Below are 11715 nucleotides of genomic sequence, written 5' to 3'. Positions count from 1 at the left end.
CCCCCGCCCCAGGCCCCGCCCCCCGGCCAGCCTGCGCGGCTGTGGCTCGACGCTGCAGCAACAGAAGCGCACTGCACTGCACCGCACCGCACCGGACCAGGAGTCGGACTGCAGCCAGGAGGAGTTATAGTTCCCCTCTCTCTCTCGCTCTCTCTCTCTCTCTCTCTCTCTCTCTCTCTCTCTCTCCTCTCTCTCTCTCTCTCTCTCTCTCTCTCTCTCTCTCTCTCTCTCTCTCTCTCTCTCTCTCTCTCTCTCTCTCTCTCTCTCTCTCTCTCACTCTCCCTCTCATCCAGCGTCGCGATGGGAAGCGAGCACTTCTTTCCCAACCAGGCGCTCATCCCCTACTACCTGAAGCCCGTCCACTTCGAGACGCAGACCAGGAGGACCTGAAGAGGAGAGAGAGACCGGGGCTGCAGGAGGTGATGGGAGGATGACAAGTCGCCTTTCTGTCGCTGCTCTGCTGCCAACTTGAATCCGATCCGAGTCTTTTATATTATATTATATACTATTATATTATATACTATTATATATATTATATAATATATTATATTATTATTATTATTATAGGGAGATGGCGTGGAGGATGTCTTCTTTCGCCTGGATCTCCTCGGTGGTGAGTAATAATACTTTACAATAATATGATCCGATCCTTTATTCTAAGGAGTCTCCCTCCCAGCCAGAGCAGGTTCTTCGTTTAAAGGCACAGTGCCTATTTTTTTCCCACCCTCTCTACTTCGACCCTAAACTTACCCCCAACCAACTAACACATGTCTGATGCCGATAGGATACATTTCTATACTTTTTTACACGGATATGTCCCCCCCCCCCCCCCCAGGGTTGTCTCGTCGTGGATAATTGCTATGCTGCTATCGATAGTTTAGAGTTAAACACAGACAATAGAGATGGCAGTAGAAGGATGCAGAACAATAGCGCGCTCTAGGTCCATTGTGTTCTTGTTGATAGGCGCACCTGGAAGTCCACTTGACGCAGTTGCGGTATATATTATCTCGGTACTTGATTGATTGATTGATTGAAAACTTTATTAACAGATTGCAGAATGGGTACAATACAGTACGGCTCAATACACACAATTGTTAAGGGGATGCAGACCAGAGAAAGACTTTCGTCTTGTTTACATCAGGGTCCCCCCATTTTCAATTCATCATGACATACATGACATACAGATAGACAGTACTGCTACATCTATACATTTATGACATACCAGATCTACAAATATACAGTACTGTTTATGATACAAAAAGAGTCTAAAAAAGAGAGTATATACATTTGAGGGGGAAGAAACTGTACATTGGGGGAGGTGGGGGGGGGACTGTACATTGGAGGGGGTTGGGTTAGGACATTTAGAGGGGCCAGTTTCGGATTGCAGTCTCCCATAGGTGCTCTTTGAGAGTGTTTTTGAAAGTGGGTAGTGATTCACATTCCTTTACAGCTGTGGGTAGGGCGTTCCACATTGATGTGGCATAATTGCGAAACGTGTTTAGTCCCTTGTTTGAGCCGAATCTGGGTTTAACATGATTTGTGGAGCTCCCTCTGGTGTTGTGATCGTGGTATTCACTGACCTTTGGGAAGTATTTTGACATGTACATGGGTACCTTAGTGGTGTAGTGTATCTTGTAGACCAGGCCCATTGCAAGTTGCTGCACTCTGTCGTCTACTCTAAGTGGTTCTCAAACTTTTTACACCAAGTACCACCTGAGAACGTAGGTGGCTCTCCAAGTACCACCATATGGCCGACATTAAAATAGTCTATTCAGCTTCCTAATACCATTATTTATTGTTAACTTTTGTCAGACACAGCCACAATGTACAAAGGGGTAGCACTAGAACTAGCAAACTCTTCCACACAACTCATACAATGCAAGGGGCATTGAGAACATAATAACTAACATTCTCACATAGCAAGTGAGAAAATTAAGAACAACTGTATTTCAGCAAATGTACTTAATTCTCTCTCTCTCTCTCTCACACACAGCAAGCAATTGTCCTTCATTCTCACACACACACACACACACACACACACACACACACACACACACACACACACACACACACACACACACACACACACACACACACACACACACACACACACACACCATGTTGTTGTCCATTGACAACTCACATAAGCAGGGCCGGACTGGGGAAATAATTCAGGCTGGGAAATATAGTGTGAAATATAGCCCCAGTCAGGCCACTTTCTAAGTGGGGGTCCCCCACCAGGAATTATTTTGTTACAAAGACTTAATTTCCTGCATTCTGGTGCAGGATTTATTTTTATTTTTACCCTTTAAATTCCAGTGTTTGTGATGGGCATCACAAATTATTGTAAAAAAAAAAAAAAAAACACATATTCAATACATTTTCGAATTGTCACCATTTAAATGCCAGTTTGTGTGATGGCATCACAAATTATTGTAAAAAAAAGAAAAAACCCAAAAAGTAAAATATTTTCAATATATCAAATGCAAAGTACATTTTTCTGGGGGGGATTATTACAGGCTAGGCATGTGTCAATGATTAGCAACAACACAGATTTTGATGGATTTTTTGTAATGTCAGATTAAACAACAACTATTTTCAGAAAAGTGGGAGTATTTCATTTTTTATCTGACATTACAAAACATCTAAAAAGATAAATGGTTATGATCAGGGCTGAAGTTGAATGAAAGATTTATGACTGTTTAGACTGCACTACTCTCTGTCACAGTGATCTCCTGGTTGTTCCCCACTTAGGTTATCTAACTATCGCACCACCACAACTAGAAACACTGGCCTGGCCTGCTTCTAAGTTCAGTGGCTTGACTGCAAAAAATAAAATAATAATAATATATAATAATATATTATATATATATATATATTTTCAAGTACCACCAGTAGTACCACCAAGTACCACCCGCATTTCATTGTATACTTGTATGCCGTGACAATTAAAACTCTTGACTTGACTTGACTTGACTTGACCACAGTTTGAGAACCACTGGTCTACTCTAAGCCATCCTAGGTTGTCAAAGTGGGCAGGGGTGAGGTGGGTTCTAGGAGTAAGGTCAAGCAGTAGTCTGACCAGTTTTGTTTTTAGCGCCTTTGAGGTGCTTTGGTACCATGAGGTGCAAGCATAGTCGTAGTACCCTTGAATGAGTGCTCCTGCCAGAGTCTTCAGGGTATTCTTATTTACCAGAGAGGAGATCCGGTACAAGAATCTTGTTCGTTGGTTGACTTTTTTTTATTACATTGGATGCCATTTTGTCACAGGAAAGATTTGCCTCTAGGATGGAACCCAGGTATGGAATGGTATTTATCATGGTATTTATTACCTCATTACTTTACCACATGGTATTTATTACCTCATTACTTTACTACATAATGATATTTATTACCTCATTACTTTACTACATCATGGTATTTATTACCTCATTACTTTACCACATGGTATTTATTACCTCATTACTTTACCACATGGTATTTATTACCTCATTACTTTACTACATCATGGTATTTATTACCTCATTACTTTACTACATCATGGTATTTATTACCTCATTACTTTACCACATCATGGTATTTATTCCTCATTACTTTACCACATGGTATTTATTACTTCATTACTTTACTACATCATGGTATTTATTACCTCATTACTTTACCACATGGTATTTATTACCTCATTACTTTACTACATCATGGTATTTATTACCTCATTACTTTACCACATGGTATTTATTACCTCATTACTTTACTACATCATGGTATTTATTACCTCATTACTTTACCACATCATGGTATTTATTACCTCATTACTTTACTACATCATGGTATTTATTACCTCATTACTTTACCACATCATGGTATTTATTACCTCATTACTTTACCACATGGTATTTATTACCTCATTACTTTACTACATCATGGTATTTATTACCTCATTACTTTACCACATCATGGTATTTATTACCTCATTACTTTACTACATGGTATTTATTACCTCATTACTTTACTACATCATGGTATTTATTACCTCATTACTTTACTACATCATGGTATTTATTACCTCATTACTTTACCACATCATGGTATTTATTACCTCATTACTTTACCACATGGTATTTATTACCTCATTACTTTACTACATCATGGTATTTATTACCTCATTACTTTACCACATCATGGTATTTATTACCTCATTACTTTACTACATCATGGTATTTATTACCTCATTACTTTACCACATCATGGTATTTATTACCTCATTACTTTACCACATGGTATTTATTACCTCATTACTTTACTACATCATGGTATTTATTACCTCATTACTTTACCACATCATGGTATTTATTACCTCATTACTTTACCACATCATGGTATTTATTACCTCATTACTTTACTACATCATGGTATTTATTACCTCATTACTTTACCACATGGTATTTATTACCTCATTACTTTACTACATCATGGTATTTATTAACCTTCTGCCACACGACAGAAGGTTAACCCTTTCACTGCCACACGACAACGGCTTACCCCTTTCACTACCACACTACAGAAGGTTAACCCTTTCACTACCACACTAGTAAAGGGGTTAACCTTCTGTAGTGTGGTAGTGAAAGGGTTTTAACGCCTCTATTTTCATTCTCTCTTATAAATAGATGCGTTTATTTGTGTCCGATGTTGACGTTGCGTCGGATACGGGGTCAAGTCTGGCCCTGTGTCTATTACAGGACGTCCTAGTGTATATTCTGCAGAGGAGGACACGGCGTATACTGTATCCTATGTGACAGTTAGTGAACCTGTGGACTGACACTTGGCGAGTACTTGCATGTATTAGGGTGTAGCCGGGCTCGTATTGCCATCTCTGCGTTGTGTTAAAGTTCGACCCCTGTTAAGGGATCGCCCCGAGTGAGTCTCGAACCGCGGTCTCCCGCACCGCGGGCGCCATCGCAGACCACTATTCACCTCTTGGTAACGTGTCTGGGTGCCTTTTACGGGGGAGTGAGTTTAACTTGCAGTACCGCTAACGTCCACAGTCACTTCACAACACTTGAGGTCCATCGTGACGGTGGATATACTCGCGGTACCTCTGTTACACTAGTATTACTATAATAGTGTGATGACCTGATGATAATGTATTACAGTAGCATATTACTATGATAGTGTGATGTCTTGATGATAATGTATTACAGCATATTACTATAATAGTGTGATGACCTGATGATAATGTATTACAGTAGCATATTACTATGATAGTGTGATGTCTTGATGATAATGTATTACAGCATATTACTATAATAGTGTGATGACCTGATGATAATGTATTACAGCATATTACTATGATAGTGTGATGACCTGATGATAATGTATTACAGCATATTACTATGATAGTGTGATGACTTGATGATAATGTATTATAGTAGCATATTACTATGATAGTGTGATGTCTTGATGATAATGTATTACAGCATATTACTATGATAGTGTGATGTCTTGATGATAATGTATTACAGCATATTACTATAATAGTGTGATGACCTGATGATAATGTATTACAGTAGCATATTACTATGATAGTGTGATGACTTGATGATAATGTATTACAGTATATTACTATAATAGTGTGATGACCTGATGATAATGTATTACAGTAGCATATTACTATGATAGTGTGATGTCTTAATGATAATGTATTACAGTATATTACTATAATAGTGTGATGACCTGATGATAATGTATTACAGCATATTACTATGATAGTGTGATGACCTGATGATAATGTATTACAGCATATTACTATGATAGTGTGATGACTTGATGATAATGTATTACAGCATATTACTATGATAGTGTGATGACCTGATGATAATGTATTACAGCATATTACTATGATAGTGTGATGACCTGATGATAATGTATTACAGTAGCATATTACTATAATAGTGTGATGACCTGATGATAATGTATTACAGTAGCATATTACTATGATAGTGTGATGTCTTGATGATAATGTATTACAGTAGCATATTACTATGATAGTGTGATGACTTGATGATAATGTATTACAGCATATTACTATAATAGTGTGATGACCTGATGATAATGTATTACAGTAGCATATTACTATGATAGTGTGATGACTTGATGATAATGTATTACAGTATATTACTATGATAGTGTGATGACCTGATGATAATGTATTACAGTATATTACTATGATAGTGTGATGACTTGATGATAATGTATTACAGCATATTACTATAATAGTGTGATGACCTGATGATAATGTATTACAGTAGCATATTACTATGATAGTGTGATGACTTGATGATAATGTATTACAGTATATTACTATGATAGTGTGATGTCTTGATGATAATGCATTACAGTAGCATATTACTATGATAGTGTGATGACCTGATGATAATGTATTACAGCATATTACTATGATAGTGTGATGACCTGATGATAATGTATTACAGCATATTACTATGATAGTGTAATGAATTGATGATAATGTATTACAGTATATTACTATGATATGTAAAGACTTGATGATAATGTATTACAGTAGCATATTACTATGATAGTGTGATGTCTTGATGATAATGTATTACAGCATATTACTATGATAGTGTGATGTCTTGATGATAATGTATTACAGCATATTACTATAATAGTGTGATGACCTGATGATAATGTATTACAGTATATTACTATGATAGTGTGATGACTTGATGATAATGTATTACAGTATATTACTATAATAGTGTGATGACCTGATGATAATGTATTACAGTAGCATATTACTATGATAGTGTGATGTCTTGATGATAATGTATTACAGTATATTACTATAATAGTGTGATGACCTGATGATAATGTATTACAGCATATTACTATGATAGTGTGATGACCTGATGATAATGTATTACAGCATATTACTATGATAGTGTGATGACTTGATGATAATGTATTACAGCATATTACTATGATAGTGTGATGACCTGATGATAATGTATTACAGCATATTACTATGATAGTGTAATGACTTGATGATAATGTATTACAGTATATTACTATGATATGTAAAGACTTGATGATAATGTATTACAGTAGCATATTACTATGATAGTGTGATGTCTTGATGATAATGTATTACAGCATATTACTATGATAGTGTGATGTCTTGATGATAATGTATTACAGCATATTACTATAATAGTGTGATGACCTGATGATAATGTATTACAGTATATTACTATGATAGTGTGATGACTTGATGATAATGTATTACAGTATATTACTATAATAGTGTGATGACCTTATGATAATGTATTACAGTAGCATATTACTATGATAGTGTGATGTCTTGATGATAATGTATTACAGTATATTACTATAATAGTGTGATGACCTGATGATAATGTATTACAGCATATTACTATGATAGTGTGATGACCTGATGATAATGTATTACAGCATATTACTATGATAGTGTGATGACTTGATGATAATGTATTACAGCATATTACTATGATAGTGTGATGACCTGATGATAATGTATTACAGCATATTACTATGATAGTGTGATGACCTGATGATAATGTATTACAGTAGCATATTACTATAATAGTGTGATGACCTGATGATAATGTATTACAGTAGCATATTACTATGATAGTGTGATGTCTTGATGATAATGTATTACAGCATATTACTATGATAGTGTGATGACTTGATGATAATGTATTACAGCATATTACTATAATAGTGTGATGACCTGATGATAATGTATTACAGTAGCATATTACTATGATAGTGTGATGACTTGATGATAATGTATTACAGTATATTACTATGATAGTGTGATGACCTGATGATAATGTATTACAGTATATTACTATGATAGTGTGATGACTTGATGATAATGTATTACAGCATATTACTATAATAGTGTGATGACCTGATGATAATGTATTACAGTAGCATATTACTATGATAGTGTGATGACTTGATGATAATGTATTACAGTATATTACTATGATAGTGTGATGTCTTGATGATAATGTATTACAGTAGCATATTACTATGATAGTGTGATGACCTGATGATAATGTATTACAGCATATTACTATGATAGTGTAATGACTTGATGATAATGTATTACAGTATATTACTATGATATGTAAAGACTTGATGATAATGTATTACAGTAGCATATTACTATGATAGTGTGATGACCTGATGATAATGTATTACAGCATATTACTATAATAGTGTGATGACCTGATGATAATGTATTACAGCATATTACTATGATAGTGTGATGACCTGATGATAATGTATTACAGCATATTACTATGATAGTGTAATGACTTGATGATAATGTATTACAGTATATTACTATGATATGTAAAGACTTGATGATAATGTATTACAGTAGCATATTACTATGATAGTGTGATGACCTGATGATAATGTATTACAGCATATTACTATAATAGTGTGATGACCTGATGATAATGTATTACAGCATATTACTATAATAGTGTGATGACCTGATGATAATGTATTACAGTATATTACTATGATAGTGTGATGTCTTGATGATAATGTATTACAGTATATTACTATGATAGTGTGATGTCTTGATGATAATGTATTACAGTAGCATATTACTATGATAGTGTGATGACCTGATGATAATGTATTACAGCATATTACTATGATAGTGTAATGACTTGATGATAATGTATTACTGTTACGTGCCTCCGTGGGGAGACGCAACACTAGGCCACAGACAGGATAGGTGAGGGTGCAGTGACACAAAACACCGGAGACAGATTGTAAAATAACAATATTTATTTTACAAATAAGGATCAGCAACACAGAGAGCAAAGAGGACCTACCAGTGAGCACCAAATAATATCAAAATGAAACAAAAGCCCACCCCCCCCTTTACAGGCGCGGACGCCCCAAAGTACAGGAGGTGGTGCTCACTCTAAGCTGGTGTCTTTAACAGTAGTTCTCCTACGTGATGCAGATGTAGACCCCAGGGTATCTTCCTGCCCTCAATGTCCCTGTGTGCGAAACAAAAGATTACTAACAAAGCAAAACAATCACCATAGGCTGGGTGACGAGGAAATAAGAGAAACAAGTATACACAGGTTAGGGTTAACAGAAATGTACACAAACTATAAAGACTCCTAAACACAATGCAATGAACCAGAGCTTCAGGTAACAGGGCCCTGTTTCTTGTACGTGGTTCAACTAAGTCGATCAAGATGTCATTATCCAGCTTCAGTTAACCCGATGTTTGAAGCCGGGATTTTCCTGTTCCAAGAAGGTGGATTCAGTCTCGTTAACTCAAGCCAGACTTGATTCTCAGGATCAGTGCGCGCGCCCGCCTCAGCTGAGAAGACAGCAGGTGTCGATCGCAGAAATCCTGATTCTCTAGCGGCATTGATTGATTAATTGATTTAAAACTTTATTAACATATTGCAGTACGGCTCAATCGCCTCGCCGACAAGTTAAATGCGTTATCTATAGGCTAATTTTAAGTCCCTCATTACCTCAATCAATCAGATTATATTTCTTTAAACTTGCCTGCTGGATTGAATAATCAAATGAGATCTTGCTAGCGAAAATAATTAGTTAACTGTTATACAGAATTACGATACGGCTCTCTTACCCATTGATTGATGTATAGTCAATCTTTAACTTATCTCCAATGTGGTCTAATGGGTTGTTCTTTTGACTTTCACACAGACGACCGGGGTTCAAGACCCTAGTCGTCTCCTTCTTTTTGCAATATAGGAATAATTCAATTTGGTGCACGTTGAGAGCTATATAAAGAATGACATCCTCAATGCATGTAGATTTATAATATTTTAACTTAAAACCAGGCTACTTTGGCGTATAATCATTAATATTATATTCAAAAAAATCATATTGGAAAGACCGGGTTTTGAACCCCGGTCGCTGGGTTGGCAGGCTTGAGCACTACCGCTGGACCACTGTGCCAGATGGGATAAATTCATTGTTTATACATTAATGAACGAGAGACCCGTGTTTAGAATATCCTTTGTTATGAATGAAGTTTATCTCTTTATCCTCATTCATTAATGTGACGTCAACGGCTCATTCAATTTCTCAAATCCGTCAAACAGCGCATCTCATCAGACATCTTAATCCCAGTTACAATTAAAATAACCACATAATGTGTACATCGCACGAGCGAGCGCCACCGTCGCCACGGTATATATAACGTGCATTATTTAGGACAAAGTGAATTTAGTATCAGCATTTTGGGTCTATTTTACATTTCAAAAGCCCCCTCTGGAAGAATGGAGCACAAGAACGTAATTCAGAATGGTATAATGCAGATCGTAGACTGTGGGAATAGTTTCAGGAAACGGGCCGTCACTTCTTTGCGGGGGCGTGGCGATGGTTCAGGCTAAATTGAACTTGAACTCTGCTTTCGACCAGGCTCAAACTTTTGGATCTGTTGTCATGGTGATTTGGAAAATCCACGTACATGGAACCGGAAAGTCCGGCTAACTCAGTTATCCAGTTAAAGTTATCCGGCTAACTCAGTTATCCAGGTACAAGAAACAGGGCCCAGCTCTACACCAAATACACAACAATATTTCCTAGGCTAACAATAATGAACCAGAGCTTTCACCAGCTCTGGTACCAAAAGATACCTAAGAACTCAAACCGAGCTTTAACCAGATCTGGTACAAAAGCACCCTAAAGAGCCACCGCTCTAATTACAAACAGATACAAAGAGCTCTCCCACAAAGACACAGAATAGTTACCACAACCAATGAACCAGGGAGCCAACTAACACTGAAACACAAAGGGTATTATGAAGAGAGAGTGGATGTTGATTGCAGAACGAGTCTCAGCTGCCGCTGCACCGGGGTGACTTGCTGATTGACCAGCTGCTGCTGCAACTGGGAACCTGGGGATATGTAGATACAAGAGGGAGACAAGACAACAACAAACAAAACATGCCTATATACACAACAGATTACATACATTACTCCCATATATATACACATAAGGACACTGTCCGTAACAATTACAGTATATTACTATGATATGTAAAGACTTGATGATAATGTATTACAGTAGAATATAACTATGATAGTGTGAAGACCTGATGATAATGTATTATAGTATTGGCTTGCAGAGCTAATCGATTTAATTTAATAGATTGAATAGATGAGGTATTTCAGTTAAGCAGGCTGCAGATATAAACCCACCTGGCAGGAGACAGGTTTAGATGTAGTTCCCTTGTTAGCTGAAGATTAGAGGAACAGAAGCAATCAAGTTTAATTTTAATCTTTTTTAATAAAAAAATGTAATACAAAATTAGAGTTGTTCCGATACCGATACCAGTATCGGAAATTTCTTTTTTTCCCCTATAGGGCAAAGAAAACTTTTTCTGTTTTCCTTTTTAACCTACTTTCTATAGAAGCATCTAAGAATGAAGTTCTATAGAAAGTTGGTTAAAAAAAAAAGGAGAAGTTGGATGTGTTAGTTTGTTGGATGTGTTAGTGAGAACAGTTGGATGTGTTAGTTTGTTGGATGTGTTAGTGAGAACAGTTGGATGTGTTAGTTTGTTGGATGTGTTAGTGAGAACAGTTGGATGTGTTAGTTTGTTGGATGTGTTAGTGAGAACAGTTGGATGTGTTA

General features: G+C 36.6%; 1 protein-coding gene across 1 annotated transcript in view; it reads left to right on the top strand.

Moving 5' to 3' along the window:
• Positions 1-300: 300 nt before the first annotated feature.
• The window catches only part of tnfrsf21 (tumor necrosis factor receptor superfamily, member 21), a gene marked incomplete at its 5' end in the record, with an annotated part of 24037 nt that continues 12622 nt past the window's right edge, over positions 301-11715 (top strand). The window contains one exon of the mRNA XM_084314094.1: positions 301-371. Coding sequence (XP_084170220.1) covers positions 301-371 — 71 coding nt within the window. The remainder of the gene's footprint in view (positions 372-11715) is intronic.

This window comes from Notolepis coatsorum (assembly GCF_963971535.1).
Source record: "Notolepis coatsorum genome assembly, chromosome: 5".
In the NCBI taxonomy this organism is placed as follows: Eukaryota; Metazoa; Chordata; class Actinopteri; order Aulopiformes; family Paralepididae; genus Notolepis; species Notolepis coatsorum.
The sequence above is the reverse complement of the archived record's forward strand: the minus strand, read 5'-3'. Positions and strand labels throughout refer to the sequence as shown.